The 19,041-nt window shown below is 41.4% G+C and overlaps 1 protein-coding gene across 1 annotated transcript in view; it reads right to left on the reverse strand.

The window, feature by feature from the left end:
* The window catches only part of LOC106556366 (glycerol-3-phosphate dehydrogenase 1-like protein), a 33,271-nt gene extending 21,757 nt beyond the window's left edge, over positions 1–11,514 (reverse strand). The window contains exon 1 of the mRNA XM_014075360.2: positions 11,336–11,514. Coding sequence (XP_013930835.2) covers positions 11,336–11,376 — 41 coding nt within the window. The 5' untranslated portion in view covers positions 11,377–11,514. The remainder of the gene's footprint in view (positions 1–11,335) is intronic.
* Between the last annotated feature and the right edge of the window lie 7,527 nt (positions 11,515–19,041).

Genomic DNA, 19,041 nt, shown 5'->3' on the forward strand with positions numbered 1-19,041 from the left:
TAAAAGATCAGGTTAGGGACAGATCATCACAGAGAAATGAAAATGATGGTCCAGAATTAATCAATTAATTGGCCAGATGATTTGCCCCTCATTTTCCATTGGTCATGTCTGTTGTACTATAGTAAATCATACCTAGGATCACTTTGAGCCAAGCTCAATTGGAAGGAGATTTTTACATGATTTATTCAATAACTTTCAAATGAACTAATATTCACATACTTTACAGGTGCATATGTTAAAGAAGGGGAAAAAAACAATAGCAAATGATGGAATTCCTATAACTTGGGTAATAACATTATCTTTTTGCTATACAAAGCTTAACAAATTAAAGCATTTACCAAAAGAACTATAGCAAAAAGTGGAGAAGAATAATTGCTGTTGCGGAAAGCTAATATTGTACATATTTCACATGTCTTTAAAGCTGTTTTTTTGTGACTCATACAAGATTGTTTTAAAAAAAATATGTAGATTATGTGGTTAATACTTTAAGGGGAAAGCAGATAGAAAGAATTCAGGACATATACTGCAAAGCTCAGCTAAGAAAAGGCAAATTTATCAGAATTAGATCTCTTTCTTCATAGCTCTTTCTTTTGTGTCTCTGCCAGATTGAGCAATGTAATCAGAGTTTGCTTCATAAATGAAGAGGACTTTGTAATATATATGATAACTTCCTCTAGTGATTAAAAAAAGGCAGACAACTCAACTGATCTGAGGGACCAAATCCAAGGTCATGCCTCACCTTTTGATCTAGAAATATCAAGGAGGAGGAGGACTTATGGAATGAATGATCTCACTCCTTACTTTGTAACAGAAATGTTCTAAACAACTAGATAGGCCCATATATTGTTTTCAAGAGGGAAAAAAGATGAAATGAACAAAACACCATGAAGAATAGTTGGTACCTGGCCTTATCTGTGCCTTTAAGGGGAAGAGATTGAAGGGAGGCACTCCAGCTGCAACAGTCTTGAATAAGAGCCTTCAAAAGTGGCTACTTTAAGACTTGTGGACTTTAACTCCCAGAATTCCCCTAAGTAATCGAAGTCCACATGTCTTAAAGTGGTCAAGTTTCAAGTGCCCTTGAAAAAGGACAAGAATTTTGAGGGATGGAGACAACCTCTCTTGTAAACGCTGATCCCAAATAGTTCAACCATAAGATAGATAGATTAGACTGAAAGATTAGGGCCCCCATCCTCAATATTAAATCTTTATAATGGAATTCAGATTCTACAAGGTTTATATTATAGAAGTGGTTTATTTATAAGCTTAGCTTATATATGGTTCCCCAGTAGGATTTAGGAGACTACAGGTTAGCTTGTCCTTATGTTTGAAGACAACATACAGGGAATAGCCATAAATCCAAGACACACATTAAAGTTATACAAAGACAGCTAAAACATAATATATTTCTAATGAATAACTAGAGTAATAAATTAGGCAGGCATGTGCAAAACAAAAAACTTCAAAAAAAATGTAGCAAACTGACTATATTGACAAAATATATCTCCTGGATGCCACTCTTGGTATCTCTAAGCTCCCTGCCACACTGTCAGGGACCGTAGAGCTGTGTCTGGAGAAGGCCTGGCAGAGGGCTGGCGAAAGAGGAGAGCATGAGAGGAAAACTAAAGATAACCCCATCTTGATTGGTCTCTTGATAGGACAGAAAAACGTGGGCAGGCTTTCAAGAATCTGTTATTACAGGTAGTCCTCAACTAACAAACATTCACTTAGTGACTGAAGCTGCAACAGTGCTGAAGAAAGTGACATGATCATTTTTCAAACTTACCACGGTTGCAACATCCCCATGGTCACGTAATCAAAATTTGACACTTGGCAATTAACTGAGTATTTATGACAGATGCAATCTTCTGGGGTCATGTGATCACCTTTTGCAACCTTCTGACAAGCTAAGTCTTAACAACCGTGTTACTAATTTAACAACTGCAGTAATTCCCTTAACAAGTCTGGCAAGAAAGTTCATAAAATGGGGCAAAATTTGCAGCTGTCTTCCTTAACAATAGAAAAATTTGACTCCCTCCCCCTCTCCCTCCCATGGGCTAAATTGTCCAGGACCTCAAACCATGTGGTCCTGTCCACCATTAAACCATCTTTCCAAAGAGCCTCCGTGTTTCCAGTGTCTTTCTCCCCACTTGGAACTGAACCCAGATGGACATTTCTTCCAACACTACCTATGTACCTTACAATACAATTATATTCCTGGAATCCTTGCTATGCCTCTTTCTTGACCTGATCTGTCTCAAAGGGTTGACCCACTGTCTTTTTTAACATTTAAAAAACCCAGCCCCAGCCAAAATGTCAAATGTACCCATCAATCCAAAAAGGGTTGAGAACTTCTGTTTTAAGTCTTTCCCTGGCCTCGGAAACAAGGCTGAATTTTAGGTTGCCTGATGAATTTGAATTTTTTTGGCTGACTTTGCAGCGTACATAAAAGAAACATAAAATCTGTTCTCCTCAGCCAATCAATAGCTATTAGTCATAGAACTCTCCACATTCAAAAAGTAACAAAGCATCTTCAATTAATTGGATTTTGGAAGAAACCCCATGATTTGTGCTTATTAGCATTATAATCTGGTGATAAAATTTTCAGGCCATTGACACCTTGGGGACTAAGAACCAGGTTATTCTTACATTCATTTCTTGGAATGCCTTAACTGAGTCATGGAAGAAAACACCAAGTAACAGTTACATAAATACTTGGTTGGTACATTATGTTATCAGATGCATGTACCAAAGAGGTAAAGTTTGTTTGGCAATAATGCAACCCCAACTTTGTCACTTTGATTACAGGTTCCAATCTGCAAATGCTGATGCCAAGCAAATTACAGCAGAAGAAATGCCATATAAGCTACTTTTTTCTCCTGGAGAAAATATGAGGTTTTTTTTATAAGACATCCAAAGTGGATCTCCTTTTAATATATATATATATATATATATATATATATATATATAGATAGATAGATAGATAGATAGATAGATAGATAGATAGATAGATAGATAGATAGATAGATAGATAGATAGATAGATATAGATATAGATATAGATATAGATATAGATATAGATATAGATATAGATATAGATATAGATATAGATATAGATATAGATATAGATATAGATATAGATATAGATAGATATAGATATATAGATAGATAGATAGATAGATAGATAGATAGATAGATAGATAGATAGATAGATAGATAGATGTAGATGTAGATGTAGATGTAGATGTAGATGTAGATGTAGATATAGATATAGATAGATAGATAGATAGATAGATAGATAGATAGATAGATAGATAGATAGATAGATAGATAGATAGATAGAGATAGATAGATAGATATAGATATAGATATAGATATAGATGATATAGATAGATAGATAGATAGATAGAGAGAGAGAGAGAGAGAGAGAGAGAGAGAGAGAGAGAGAGAGAGAGATGCAGTTTTAGAATCAAACTTCTATCTGGACTAAGATTTAATAGATGTAACTTCTTTAAATATTTTTTTATTTATACCACTTTTGATGCAAACACTTTAATATTTATTTGTTTGTTAGTTAATTAGTAGCACACAGGCAGAACTGTTTGAAAAAGTATGAGGGATAAATCAAGACATAGAGGAAGCTACCACAACAGAAATCTTCTTCTGATTTCATTAAGTGTATTTAAATACATTGAATTAATTATACTTAATATCATTGTTTTTAAATATATTTAATAAGCACCTCTGACTTCATTGCACATCCTAGATTTAGGGATAATTCCTGAATCGATGAGAGCTGTAGGTGCCTCCACATGCGTGCTGGACCCGTGCCCCTCCTGGCTGGTTGTTAACAGCAGGGAGGTGACACAGGGTTGGATCCAGGCGGTTGTTGCCGCCTCCTTACGGGAGGGGGTCTTTCCCCCCGCATTAAAGGCAGCGGTGGTGAGACCCCTCCTGAAGAAGCCATCCTTGGATCCAGCCGTACTAAACAACTATCGTCCAGTCTCCAACCTCCCCTTTGTGGGGAAGGTTGTTGAGAAGGTGGTGGCCTTTCAGCTCCAGCGGTCCTTGGAGGAAGCCAGTTATCTTGATCCATTCCAGTCACGCTTCAGGCCTGGCTACAGCACAGAAACCGCTTTGGTCGCATTGACCGATGATCTCTGGAGAGCCAGGGATGGAGGCCACACCTCCATCCTGGTACTCCTTGACCTCTCGGCAGCTTTCGATACCATTGACCATGGTATCCTTCTGCGACGACTGCAGGAGGTGGGGGTGGGAGGCACTGTCTTAAGGTGGTTCTCCTCTTACCTCTCGGACAGGTCGCAGTTGGTGTTAGTCGGAGGGCAGAGATCGACCCCTAGGCCCCTAGCGTATGGGGTGCCGCAGGGTTTGGTCCTGTCCCCCCTTCTTTTTAATATCTACATGAAACCGCTGGGAGAGATCATCCGACGGCACGGGATAAAATACCACCAATATGCGGACGATACACAGCTGTATCTGTCCGCCCCGTGCCAACTCAATGAAGCGATGGACGTGATGAGCCAGGGCCTTGAAGCTGTTAGAGACTGGATGGGGGTTAACAAGCTTGTACTCAATCCAGATAAGACCGAGTGGCTGTTGTGCTTCCCTCCCACTAATTGGCCAAGTGTTCCATCTCTCAGGCTGGGGGGTCAAATTGTACGCCCCTCAGACAGGGTCTGCAACTTGGGAGTCCTCCTGGACCCACAGCTGACTTTTGAACACCATTTGTCAGCTGTGACCAGGGGGGCATTTGCCCAGGTTCGCCTGGTGCACCAGTTGCGCCCCTACCTGAACCGGGAGGCTCTCACAACAGTCACTCGTGCCCTTGTGACCTCTAGGCTGGAGTACTGCAATGTGCTCTACATGGGGCTGCCCTTGAAGAGCATTTGGCGACTTCAGCTGGTCCAGAATGCGGCCGCGCGAGCGACCGTGGGTGCACCTCGTTTCACCCACGTAACACCTATCCTCCGCGAGCTGCACTGGCTGCCTGTTGATCTCCGGGTGCGCTTCAAGGTGCTGGTTGTCACCTACAAAGCCCTTCATGGTATTGGATCTGGGTACTTGAGAAACCGCCTACTGCCAATTACCTCCACTAGACCAATAAGATCGCATAGATTAGGCCTCCTCCGAATTCCATCAGCCAGCCAATGTCGACTGGCAACTACCCGGAGGAGAGCCTTCTCGGTGGCTGCTCCGACCCTCTGGAACGAACTCCCCGTGGAGATCCGGACCCTCACCACCCTCCAGACCTTCCGCGCTGCCCTTAAAATCTGGCTGTCCCAGCAGGCCTGGGGCTAATGATTTTAACCCCACCCGAATGGTATGACTGTTGTGCTTTTTTTTAACAATGTACTGTCTTCATGTCTGTAACTTGTTTGTCTTCCCCTCCCCCTGAATTGTGAGCCGCCCTGAGTCCCCTCAGGAAAAAGGGCGGCATGCAAATAAAGTATACAATACAAGGGATCCTGCGCAGTGATGGGCTCCGGATCCTGTTACAATAGGTACGGTTGCAACGGGCCCCGGCATCCACTACATGAATGTGCGCAGCATGCGCATGCATCCTTACCTCTTACGATGCTTCCGCGAGCCTCCATGATGCTCCAGCTGCTTGGTGGAGCATTGCGCAGGTGCCGTGCACTCTGTGCGTGTGCACGGAAGTGCCAAACAGCTCAAATACAGGTAAGAAGCTTGGGCGGGCAGGTGGGCTCTCTGGAATACCATACCAGGGCGTACTGCCTGCAACCCACCACTGATCCTGTGGCATCTCAGCCAAGACTAGCCAGGATGACAATCCAGAAAGTTTCCATCATTAAAATTATGTGGCTCTAAGAGCCACTGTCCCCCTTTTTCCCCAAGCTTCTGTGAAAAGGAAGATGGGTTGCTTTAATTAATATAAGGGGTGCTAAGTTTGCAGAACATCTGAAGAACTTCCTTGGAATTATTCTCAAAGCATTCAAAGGTCAGGAATCTAACTCTTCTGTCATCAAAATGTTCCTTGTACATTCTGTTTCTCATCAGCACATCTGATGCCAACAGAAACTTAGTAACTCCTTCACTTTTTCTCTTTTTCAAATTGACATCAATTTCTGCTCTACATATATGTGGCTTTAGATACGCAGTGCTGATTTAAATGGGTAAATCTAATCCCATTACGTTTTATTTTATTTATTTATTTATTAATTAGACTTTTATACCGCTTCATAGGGCTTTCAGCCCTCTCTAAGCGGTTTACAGATTTTTTTTAGCAAATTGAGTCAGCAACTTGCCCCCACAGTCTGGGTCCTCATTTCACCCACCTCGGAAGGATGGAAGGCTGAGTCGACCTTGAGCCGGTGAGATTTGAACCGCTGAACTGCAGATCACAGTCAGCTGAAGTGGTCTGCAGTACTGCACCCTAACCACTGCGCTACCTCGGCTCTGTCATTTTGTCCTCCTGTGAGAAGAAACATCTATTCATATGACAATAATGAAAAGGAAATTCAGGAATCGGGAATTCTGGAGTATAGTAATTGGGGATGATGATGAAAAACCAATGAAGAAGGGAAAACATCTTATAGATGGATGCTTTTCAGTGTTAGACTGAATTTCTCCAATTTGCACAATTATAACAGAGGAGGAATTAATGAAGTAAGAAATGGATCTCTCAAAAAATTGGCAATTTTCTTCTTTATGTTTTAATTCATTGTTTGCACCCCATGGAAAAATGACCCTGAATTTCAGGCAACCAGCTCCGATGATTATCAAAGACAAAGAAAAAAAATCTGCCTTGATTATTGCATTCCTCGCTCTTCTCAGACAATTCTCCTATTTAAAAGTAAACCATTTGTGGAACAAACTAGTTTTTCCTTCAGTTAAAGTTAGTATATTTCTCGAGTAAGAGGTATCCTGCTATCGGTGTCCACAGAGTATTGTAAAAAAAATAAAAAATAAAAAAATGGCAGCCACAATATCTTGGTGGAATTCTAGGCAATGCGCATAAAAACAGGTTAAGATTTGATTGCACTGTTATGGCTGCCATCTTGACTTTTCTGACCATATAGGAGGAGACTTCTGTACCCTGTTGTTCATAATATATCCCAGGAATAGATTCCTAACCTTTGGCTTTCAAATATTAATCTCCTGAGCTAGTTCTTTCCAATAGTAATAACTGTTTCTCAACAAAGGCTGTTATGAAACAAAACTGGGCAATAGAGTAGCCAGATTCAAATATTTCTTATACAAGCATATTTGTAGTATCATTGTCAAAGCTCTATCACCACTTGCAATATGTAAAATTTGTAACCGCTTCTTCAACAAATTCAGGGTTTCTGAGGGGGAAGATATGGCTTTCAAATGAAGCAACATAATTGTGTGTCATTGTTACAATTCAGGTAGTCTTCGACCTACAACAGTTCATTTAGTGACTGTGCGAAGTTACCACATCACTGGAAAAAGTGACTTATGATCATTTTTCTCACATACTACCATTGCACCATTCCCCCATGGTCACATGATCAGAATTTGGATGTTTGACAACTGGTTCATATTTATGGCGGTTGCAGTGTCCCCTGGTCATGTGATCCCCCTCGGGGACCTTCTGACAAGCAAAGTCAGTGGGGAAGCCAGATTCACTTAACAACTTCAAACCACGTTCATACAAAAAGATTGTTGGTCAAAGTCTCCCAGAAATGAGGGGTGTGACCTTACAAAGCTATTCAATGCTGATAGAATTCATGGGGTGAGCAGTGAGCTCCATGGGATCATGTCCTTCTGGGTAAGGGAGATAAGAAGGACACCAAATTTCTGGAATTGAGGAAGAGAAACTAAACTTCAAGCGCCATGCATCAATTTATTATGTCTTGTTATCAGAGCTGCATTTCTTTAACCCACAAAATTGTTCTTAGAGTGCATAGCTGAGTAATCTTTTCAAAAACATTTGGGGGAAAACATTTGCACAAAGACACCTGCCATGTGTTTCTCAATAGCAGTTCTCTTGCAAAAGAGGTACAATATGCAGAGTTCATGATCTTTATGAAAATTAACTATTTCATATTCAGAAACAGCTATATAACAGCTAATAATAATAATAATAATATTAATAGTAATAATAATAACGTGGTGATACTGTATTATACCTGCCCCGAAAATCAGGTGGCAGAGGATTATTACAAGTGAAGCAAACAGTTGAAGAAGAAAAACATGCACTGGCTGATTATTTAAAAGAAAGTCAAGAACATCTATTAATCGAAGTAAAGAACAAAAAACTACTGAAGGCCCAACAGATGAAACAAGAATACAGAAAACATGTGATAAAATCAAGAATGGAGAGTTGGCAGAACAAAGCAGTGCATGGCCAATTTCTGGAAAAAATAAAAGATAAAGTGGACAGTGAACAAACTTGGTTATGGTTAACAACAGGTACATTAAAGAAAGAAACAGAGTCACTAATCCTGGCTGTGCAAGAACAAGCTATCCGCACAAATGCCATTAAGGCCAAAATCGAAAAATCCTCTGATGATGCCAAATGCAGACTTTGCAAAGAAGCTGATGAAACTGTTGATCACATACTCAGCTGCTGTAAAAAAATCGTGCAGACTGATTATAAATTGCGGCACAATTCAGTAGCACAAATGATCCATTGGAATTTGTGCAAAAATTATAATATTAAAACAGCAACAAACTGGTGGGAACATCAGCCTGAAAAAGTCACCGAAAATCAGATGGTCAAGATCTTGTGGGATTTTCGCATACTGACAGACAAAATACTGGCGCATAATACACCAGACATCACACTAGTTGAGAAAAATAAGGTCACAATCATAGACATCACAATACCAGGTGATAGCAGGATCGCCGAGAAGGAACATGAAAAAATCGCAAAATACCAGGACTTAAAAATTGAAATTCAACGACTATGGCACAAACCAGCAGTGGTAATTCCAGTGGTAATTGGCACACTGGGTGCTATTCCAAAAGCACTGGAATTACATTTAAAACAGTTAAAAATTGACAAAATCACCATCAGTCAAATGCAAAAAGCCGCACTGCTTGGAACTGCACGCATATTACGAAAATACGTTACGACATCCTAGGCTTCTGGGTGGGGCCCGACTAGTAACCAATGCCAAATCCGGCGAGACAACTGGCCGCTGTGATACAATTGAATAATAATAACAATAATAATAATTGTGGCAAAATGAATTATAAGGTCACACTGTGCATGTATTGATATTGATATATATTTAAATCAAAAAAGCAATAAAACTTTTTAAAACATTGAGCTTGGAAGGACGTGGAGCAACTAAACTGGACGAAGCTGGAACACGTAATCATCATATCAAGGAAGTCTATTAGCTGCTGGGCAAAAGCCCTCAGGCACCCGTAATGCATATAGTTACATAGTTTTCTTCAAGATTGAATAAATTATTCAAGCAAAACAACACTGCCTTCAGTATGTGGATTTCTGGGAGAATGGCCAAACTGCTTAACAAAGCTGTTCTGTTGTATAATAGAAATATAAAGCTTTATGTAAACTGAAAGATGATTAACAGAGCCTTCTGTTGAAAAGAGCAGGGTGAGGTAAAATGAAGAGAAAAATGGATTTGATCAGTGTAAACATTATTAGAAACTCAGCTTGTAAATCAGGTATTATCATCTGAAAATATGTAATAAGTACCCATGGGAGTTTGCTGCCTGGGACAAAAAAAAGTTTATAATCAAGTTATTTTGGAACCTGGAATTGAAAGAGCCAACAAGCAGATATCAGAGAAAGTTGCCTCACTGTGTCTAGAACTTCTCTATTATTTTTCTGATAAGATGCACTTTCAGAATTCACCAATAAATACATGATATAAATTGTGGCTGCAATAATCCACTTACCCCCTTCCAAAACAAATCAACCGTATCCCTCCTAATCCCTTTGAAATATAGGCACATTTCTGGATTCAGAAGCTAAGAAAGCTTGGTTAATATTTAGATGGGGGACTTACATAGGGGATACTAATAAGCTCTATTATTTTCTTCTATCCCTGCCTGACCTTTTTTTTAAAAAAAATGTAAATTACATTGTAAATTTTCAGTTGCTTGGATTTTTTCCTCCATATCTAGATGAAACAGAACCAATGTCTCCCTGTCCCATATAAATCATCTGGAGTGGATCAATTTTTACAAGAGATATTTTATCAAAATGTTGCCATGACAAGACAGTTAAGATTGCATTCCAGTTTCCTCTGGGGTTCTCTTCAAACTCTTTAAGAACATATTTGATAACTCATCTGGTACACAATTCCAATCCTTGTAAACACCTTCAGAGGAAATTTTAATATCCCTCTCTATATAGTGTCTTTATGTATCATTGTCATATATATCATTAAACTGAATTTCCAGTTCATTATGACCTTGTGTTAAATATGGCTTCACTCAACTCATGTGATTATTGGGTTGATAAAATTATAAAGAAATGAGGGAGGTTCTTGAAGTTTGTGCAGGAAAGGTGCATGATATTATGTATTTTAATGAATCATTCTGAAATGTTTTTTTAAAAAAACCATGCTCACCACCAGGTTAGAAAGAACATTTATTTCCCAAGTGCCTGGTTTATAGAATAGTAGATAATGTGACATCCAGAACTCTGGGAGTATCTTAAAAATCAACAAATGTGCAGTGGCACAAAGTTTCATGAATCTCAGTGTGAGTGGGCAAGTATGTGTATATCCCGCAAATAATTTTGTGAGTGGTTGCAATTTCTAAGTTAGCTAGTACCACACTCGGCACTTCCCAGATTTCATTTCTCCATCTGTCCACTATCCCCCCCCCCCAAAGACAGATGTCATCCTGCCCAGGAAAGCATAGGCCTTAATAAATGTGTTAGTTCTTAAGATGCCACAAAACGTGGATGATTTCACTGCAACAAACCCCAATTGGACCCCACCAGGAGGCCACCAAAACACTACTACGTGTAACTGGGATGGGGGGGGGCGATCGTGTGAAAGGTGTCGCTATTTTCTCAGGTGTGTAATAACCCTCGGAGAGACCGGCGCTGCCTATGAAGAGTGAGCGATATGATCCAGAACTGGCCGCCTATAAAACTCGGGACTCCCCTTTTTTAAACAGATGCAATCCTCGTTCGCTCTGATCGCCTGACGGGAGGCTGGGATCAGTTCTCGCTCTTCATAAGAGAGACCAGAGGCGATCTTTCTTCGCCGACCCCCCACCCCGAAAAACCCCAAGATGAGCTCCCTGGAAGTGGCAGAAGCAGGGGAAAGGGGGAGGGCTCTCAACAGGTCTGTTACACCATCCCTCCTCGTCCGTCCCCCCCGAACGGCGTCCGTGATCCTCACCAGTTGCCGGATCCGATGATGCAGACCTTCAGAGGAGGCATGGTGGCGGAGGTGGTGGCGGCGGCGGCTGATGGTCCGTGGTTGGGTTCTCTCGGAGCGTCGCGGCTACCCTCGGCTCATTCAGCGTCGAGTCGTGCGCTCCTCCGCTTGGAGTGCCTTTGACGGCGGGTTGTGACACCCGCCCACCTGGAAGCCGCGCCCGCCGCCTCGTCCCGTAGATCCAGCCCGCAGGGGAGGGAAGGCGGCCCTGCGGACCAACGAGAGAAGAGCCGAATCAGAGCGAGGCCGGGGACTGAGGCCGGGGAGAAAGGCGGGCTCGGTCCCCGCCGCTTGCTCGCTGAGGATGCGTGGTTGGAGCCAAGCATCCCCCAAAGGTGGGATCCTGGAGGGGAAGAGCAGCAGCCGGGTGGGAAAGGAGCAAGAGCCTAACGGAAAAAGGCTCCTTGTGCTGCCTTTTGAGTTTTGTGCCTGCTGGGGAGGGGTGGCATGAAGGCATCAAGCCTGCGTGTCCAGGACGTGACCAGGAGTCCAAGGGATCTCTTCCCGTTAAGAATGTGGTGGTAATGGGGGAGAGGACTCTCATTGCATCAAGAGAGAGGGAGAAGTGGTTCTTGGCTACTTAAGGCGCCCCTACGGAGAATCCCCAAAACTTTAATCTTAAATTGCCTACTATTGACCTCACCCCATTCCTAAGAAATCTGTAAGGGCCGTGCATAAGTGCACCATCGTGCCTACCTATTATCTATTATTATCTATTATGCCTATTATATTGTAAACGATCGACAAATCAAACAAACAAACAAACAGATAAAATTAGGTAGAATGGACACAAACACACCAACTCGGACACACGCAGACATTGGCAAGAGGACACACCCTCCTCTTGGGGGCGAGTGCCAGCTGTGCTGTTGCTCCCTGCCGAGACTAGCGGAGCAGCCAATGGTGGCACACGTTCCAACTTGGTCCAGTGTAACGATTGGCATTTCCCACTCGTGCCCGTGGCTGCGGAAGGAGCGAGCAACAGATGGAGGGTGTGGGAGGGCAGATTCTTCTGGTTTACTTAAGGAGTTATCGATTCCACGAAGGTTGGACTTTGCTGCCAGGAGGAATCCCTGCGTCTAACTTGGGATGGTGCCGTTCTTACTCAGTGGCAGATTAAAGCTCACTTGTGCTCTAAGCACTCCAAGGACGAATCTTGGTGCCCCACTCCTCCTTTGTACATACTGTACAAATCTTCATTGGTTTTTTTTTTCCTTTCTCAACTTTGTGATGCCCCCTTTGGGCCAAGTGCCATAAGCACATGCTTAGTCTGCTTAGTGGTTAATACACCACTGAATTCACTTTATCAAGACAATCCTTCTGCTGCAGAGGAATGAAGGTTTAACATTGTTTTTATTGCAGTTTGTATTTTTCAATCACAAATGTTCCAAAGGATATTGGCTATTCTCCAGAAACACCAGATACTTTCTTTGTTAAGATTTATATCCAGCCTTTTTTCCAAGAGTTCAAAATGAAATCTTCAAGTTATATAAGTACAACAAATCTCTGAGGAAGATTAGGTTGAGAGGAATTTTCAAGCCTGAGGGATGGGTTTTCCCAGTCCTAGTTCAACATCTCAACAACCACACTATACTGAATTATGGCACAGTAACATCCCAAACTGAAAAATGACGATTAGGTTGAATAATTAAAATTTTCTACTGTACAGCATTTCCTGATTTCAGCTTTAATATTCTGAAACTAGATGAAGTATTAGATTTGAAGGTAAACAACATACCACTTCTGAAAACCAAAAGGCAATGCAAATATAATCTCATTTATGTGTGCTAATCATTTGAATCTTCAAAGATACATCTGTGTACATTGAACTTTGGTTCCTCAATCAGTTAAGATTGCCTCTCTGTAGGATATTGCTTCAGTGACAGGATGAGAAATAAATTTGTGCAAGAATGATAAAATTAATCTCCTGGGTTCAGAGGCCATTGTTCAAACAGTTGAAACAGAATGGCTCATTCCAAAGTAATTTTAAAAAATGAGTATTTTCTATTTAGGTGAAACATTATGCCATAGGTTTCATTTTTGGAAACTTTTGTCTATATATCAATTCTTAGTTAAAGCAATTCAACATGGAACTCACTGTCCTATCACAATTACATCTTACTGTAGAGAAGAGAGCTGACATTGCGACAGCATGACATGCGATCTTGGTGTTCCGAGATCGCAGTCAAATTTCTGCTGCTGGACAGTCCATTTGGACCCAAACTGTCCTGCAGAGACGGTGATTGAGAAGGGCTGCTGATCTCAGGGACACCGCAAAGTCCCTGAAAGATCCAGGAAATAGCCTTTTTTGCAGTGACAGCTAATGAGGTTGCTGAAGTTGGGACAGCTCTGGAATGGGAAGAAAGTGGAAGGAGAAAGTGTGTCGAATTGGTGAGGAAATTTTATTATTAGAGGAAGAGACTACCCAAGCAAAAAATTTAAGTTACAATTGAAGGCAGAAGACTGTAGGCGGCGAGATTGATCTGCATTGAACTTAGTGTGTTATCCAGTTTCTAATTTTTCACAGATGGAATTTTTGCAGGGGCTCCCTATTTTTTAAACTGAATGGATTAATTCTTTCTTCTTTTTTCACTTTTGCTTATACCTATGTATTAAAATTTCCTTCTTTTTTTATAATGCTTGATTTGATTGATTGGATTGTTTTTGATCTCCATTTAAGGGTTTTTTTTCTCTTAAGCTTGGAATATAAAGAAGAAAATAAGGAGGATTATAAAGAGGTTTGTAACAACAGGAGGAAAAGCAGTTACACTGCCACTTATAGGCTGGAGGCTGGATACATTGTTTTTTCTTCTTTCTCTTTGATCACTTGAGATTCAAGGTTCTTTCAGTTTGTTTACTGACAGTGATAGTAGGAAGAGCACAAGTTGTTTTTACAGGTGCCTTTTGGAAATTCTATCACTAGCTATTGGAGGGAAGACAACATTTTGACTTGAAAGATAATAAATGAACCTGTTTGAAGTTTATTAAAATAGCCTTGAACCCTATAGTGTCTGCAAAATTGAAAGAATGGCTGAGCAGGAAAAAGAAACTATAACATTGCAAATGATTATGTTTGAAATTCAAAATCTATTAGTTGTGACAGAGAGAATTGAAAAGAGATTGGAGAATATGGAATATGAAGCAGAAACATCTGATGGAGAAACAGGATGTTTACCAAATGAAGAAAGTGGAGGACAGAGTTCAAAAGATGGAAGAAAAAAATGAGCAAAGAGATAAGAAAACTGTGGATACTGACAACAAAGTGAGCGTGATTGGTAATGGCAAGAGCGGAATATGGAAAGGGGAGATGGATGGATTGAAACTCTACCCCAGATTTCAAAGCATAGAAGAAGAAAAGAGAGAAAAATTGACTGACATAAGGAGAGAAATCTTGATAGAAGCACTGACGATAACTAAAGATAAGCTGATGGAAAGAGCAGATGTTGGGTTTCAAGCTTTTGTGAGATACAAAAGGAACAGCATGTTGCCAAGGGAAGTTTATACAAGATTTATTAAGAAAGTAACTAGAACATTAATGTTACAAATGGCAAGAGATATAAGACCATACTATTGCTGGAGGGATACAGGTTGATGCAATGAAAATGTATAATAAAAATTAAGCTAAATTTAGTTTACTAGTAGTATGTATAAAATGAAGTGACAATAGCTATAGTTAAATAATGATTACTAATGACAACAATACATATAGATATATTAGTTTGATAATATGAAATTTTATATAAACAACACATGGAGATTATGAGAGGAGGTTTAAAAGCTTTATCTAGAATATGTTATAAAGATGTATTGTGATTGGATGATCTTAGGATGATTTAATGGAATGTTATCATATAATCTTATTCTAGATTTTGAATATTATATACAAAAGGACATAAAAACAATTATAGTCAAATTAAGGTTGAGATATAATAATTGTGATATACATGAATATAGGTGAATTTAAAATATGCTATTTGATATGAAAAGCAGGTGATGACTATGGAAGAGATGCATGGAAATACTGTAACCAACTGACACACTTTCTACAATGTGTAATGGAAGATTGTTTTTTTTTAATTTTTATGTTTGTTTGTCCTTGTTCAAAAACAAATAAAAATTGTTTTAAAAAAACCAATTACATCTTATTGTCATACTCTCATACAAAGAAAAGGCAGGGCTAATCTCTCATATGTCCTGTTTGTGAACTTCCATGTTCATGTAAGGAAAAGGAAGAGAATCAACACAGATCCTTTCATCTGAAACAGCAAAGCAGCTCTTACATTCTGAAGCTCTGAAATTTGCAAAGCAACAGTTTGTAATTATATTTTTTAATCTGTGAACATTGGAAGACACCAGTGGGATTTTTTCTCCTTCTTCGTAGTATTTTCCTGCAAATGCAGGACCAACAACCCAGTGTTGATCCATTGGTTGCAACAGAAATTGATTGGCTGTAGTGTCTCCGGAGTCTGATGTAGGCTGAGAGAGTGTGATTGGCCCAAAGTCACCTACCCTGCTTCCATGCCTAAAGTGGGACTAGAACTCACAGTTTTGTAGTTTCTACTCTGTTCCTTAAAACCACTAAATTGTCTCTCTAGTACTGGAAGACCACAGTTTCAGCCTATGTTAAGGCTGATCAATAGTCATGATCAAGGTCATTTTCTGCTGAAGCTACAACAATTGCCTACAGCATCTCCCCCCCACCCCCATCTAGATTCTAATTTCCAACCAATACAATGGAAATGTGGGAGGAAGAACTAAAGGTTGGGACTCAAACAGCCTTCCACTATTTGGTCTGGCCATGTCTGCATGCCACCTGCCTGGAAAACTGATCCGGACTATCTGAAAGCAAAACTCTGCTTGTAAAGCATGTTACTAGAGGAAGAATGAGAGAGACATTTTCAGAGAAGCATTTATCTGCACTATTCAATGGCATTTTCAAGTCTCTGTTTTTTGATTCTATTATAAAGGAAGGCAGATTGGCTGACTGAGTCATAGGGTGCTGTAACACCAACAGATAATTAGCTTGCGGTGGTGCAAAAGCTACCCTTTCTTTAATCCCACTTGTTAGGACAGGCTAGCTGTGATAAAGAACCTGTAAAAGGCATTGAGAATCAGGACAAAGGATCCAAAGCATTGGAAGAGAATTCACCAATTAGCTTGAATGCCAACCACACTGACCTCATTTTTCTGTTTGGTATCATTTCATTCAAACACATTTGCCTCGTTAAAAGAAAACCTTTGAAACTTCTTTAAAAAAATTGATCTGGCATGGGAAAGGAAATGCCCTTATTGAGCAATCTAGAACCAATTTGGTCTAGTGGTTAAGGCCTCAGGATAGAAAGGGGAAGACCATGTGTTCACGCCCTGTCTTACTCATGAAAACTAGCTGGGTGATTTTGTCAGTCACTCTCAGATCAACCTACCTCACAGAGTTGTTGTTGTGAGGAAAATCGGAGGATAAAGGTGCATTGAGTATGTTTGCCATCTTGAGTCAGGGACGTGCAGTCATTGGAGGCAGGGGAAGCAGGGCCTCACCAGTCTCATGAGGAAAAGGAAATAATTTTTAAAATAATTAAAAAGGCCAAGGTAGTTGCTGCCAGACTCCAAGTCACAGTGACTTTGAGTCTGCTTAGTGTTAACTGTAGGGGGAGGTGAGAGAACTATAGGCCTCTTTTGCATAAGGATTTTTTTGCCTTTTAAGAGTTAAGCAAGGGTTAAAAGGCCAAAAATTATGTATGCAAGGGAGGCACGTGATTCTCCCGCCTCCTGATCTGGGAGCAGCAAATCATGCCTTGTAGTTGAGCGACTGTGGAAAAAGAAATCGTTGTTGGTCAAGAAGAGCCACGAGGAAGGCATGCTTATGTTGGGAGGGTTATTTTGGAGGGCGCAGAAGGAGCACCTCAATGGCAGCAGCCTCCGCATGGAGTGCTCAAGTGAGCCGCTGGCTCTCCCCAAATTTGGTCCTCCACCTGAGGATCTCATAGGAGCAGTCTTCCCCACAGCAGCCGGACATGCTTGGTGAGGAAGAATTATTTGGCAGCGGGCGGGCGGGCAGCAGCAGAAAGGAGGAGAAGCGGTCCTATTCACAGCCTCGATCCCCCTCTCCATTTTTCAGCTGGGGATGGGGGGCTCGGCGCAACTCTGACCCAGGCTGGGAGGAGATCGCGAAGGCGCGGGGGTGGGAAGTAAGGAGGCTGGAAGTCTGAGGCCGGCATGTGGCACAAAGGGGGAGCCGAGGAGTATGCCGCCGCCTGGTTGAGGGATGAGAGCTGGGGGAGGTGGTTGCTGGCGGAGGTCCCGTTCAGACCACCTGAATGGTCCTGGTGGGGGACATCAAAGGGAGGGAAAGGTCACCCCGCAGCCAACCGCGCTTGGGGCGCAAGGCACTGGCTTTCCCTTGCTCCAAGCAGCACGCATCGCTAGGTCTCTCAGTGGCAGCGGCTCCCTGAGGCTCTGGCTCGCAACATCTGAGCCTCAAAGCAAGGCACAGCTTTCTCTACTACCCAGCCGAGCCCCGCTCCTCTCCTTCTCCCCCCACCCCGCTGGACAAGCAAGCCAGCCAGCCAGCCGAAGAGCGCAATGCGCTTCAGGGCTTGGCGTGGCTCAACCTTCCTAAGGGCGAGCCTTTCACTTCCTGCCCTCTTCTGTCTACCCTGGAGCCGGAGCAGGCAAAGCTGCCGCTAAAAAAGAGCCCAAACCGCAACCGAGCAAAACAAAACGACACACCCTTTACCTGCAATCAAAGGCTCGGATCGGAAGGTAGCAGGGCAATGGGGGTGGGTATGGCAGAGGAGCTGCTTTCAAGCCATTGGAAAATATATCCAAACCAACTTCTGTGTTTGTGTTTGTTTGAGAGTGAGTGAGTGAGAGAGGGATCCAACTTCTCTGTGTGTGTGTGTCTGTTTGAGAGAGGGAGGAAGGGGGGGAGGGAGAAGAAAAAGAATGGGAAAACTTATTTTGCAAGGGGGGAAAATGCTGTCGCTTTAAATCAGAACTGAGCATGCCTGGCTGTGGAATTCTGGGAATTGAAGTCCACAAGTCTAAAAAAATTGCTGCCTCACCAGCCATAAAGCTCACTGCACGTCACTGTCTTGAGTTATTTGTAAAAAGAATAAAGGTGGGTTACAAATTGAATAAATGACATTGCGTTCTGTTGGAGTGCTTGTCTTGTCTTCACAGAATCCCCAATTATTAAGCTGGACTGACCTCTTTAGTATCTAACTCCCAACTGAGGCATCCAGATACTCTTACCAGCCAAATCCATGTCTCTCTCTATCAGATTAAAATTGCCGGTTAAGGAATCCAAACTCTGTTTCCAACAGTGGCTAGAATTTTACATTCCAGAAGTGGTTAGAATATAAAATATATCACAATCTATCCCCTTGACATCCCAGCCAAACTCTTGCATTCAAAAAATCTATTCTATTCATATATATACTTACATTCAAGACTATAGTTTATTTCTATAGCTTTAACCAAAATCCTTTAATATTGCTTACTTACCCCTTGAGTAAGATTAATAAACATGATTCAAAGTTTAGATACTTCCCCCTCCCCACCTGTTTCAAATATTGTTTTAGATCAGGGGGTCTCCAAATCTGACAGCTTTAAGACTTGTGGAGTTCCAACTTGCAGAATTCCCCAGCTGGCCAGTCTTAAAGTTGCCA

Source organism: Thamnophis sirtalis, unplaced genomic scaffold, assembly GCF_051295495.1.
Source record: "Thamnophis sirtalis isolate CommonGarterSnake01/CBP01778 unplaced genomic scaffold, rThaSir2_p1.2 scaffold_1, whole genome shotgun sequence".
NCBI lineage: Eukaryota > Metazoa > Chordata > Lepidosauria > Squamata > Natricidae > Thamnophis > Thamnophis sirtalis.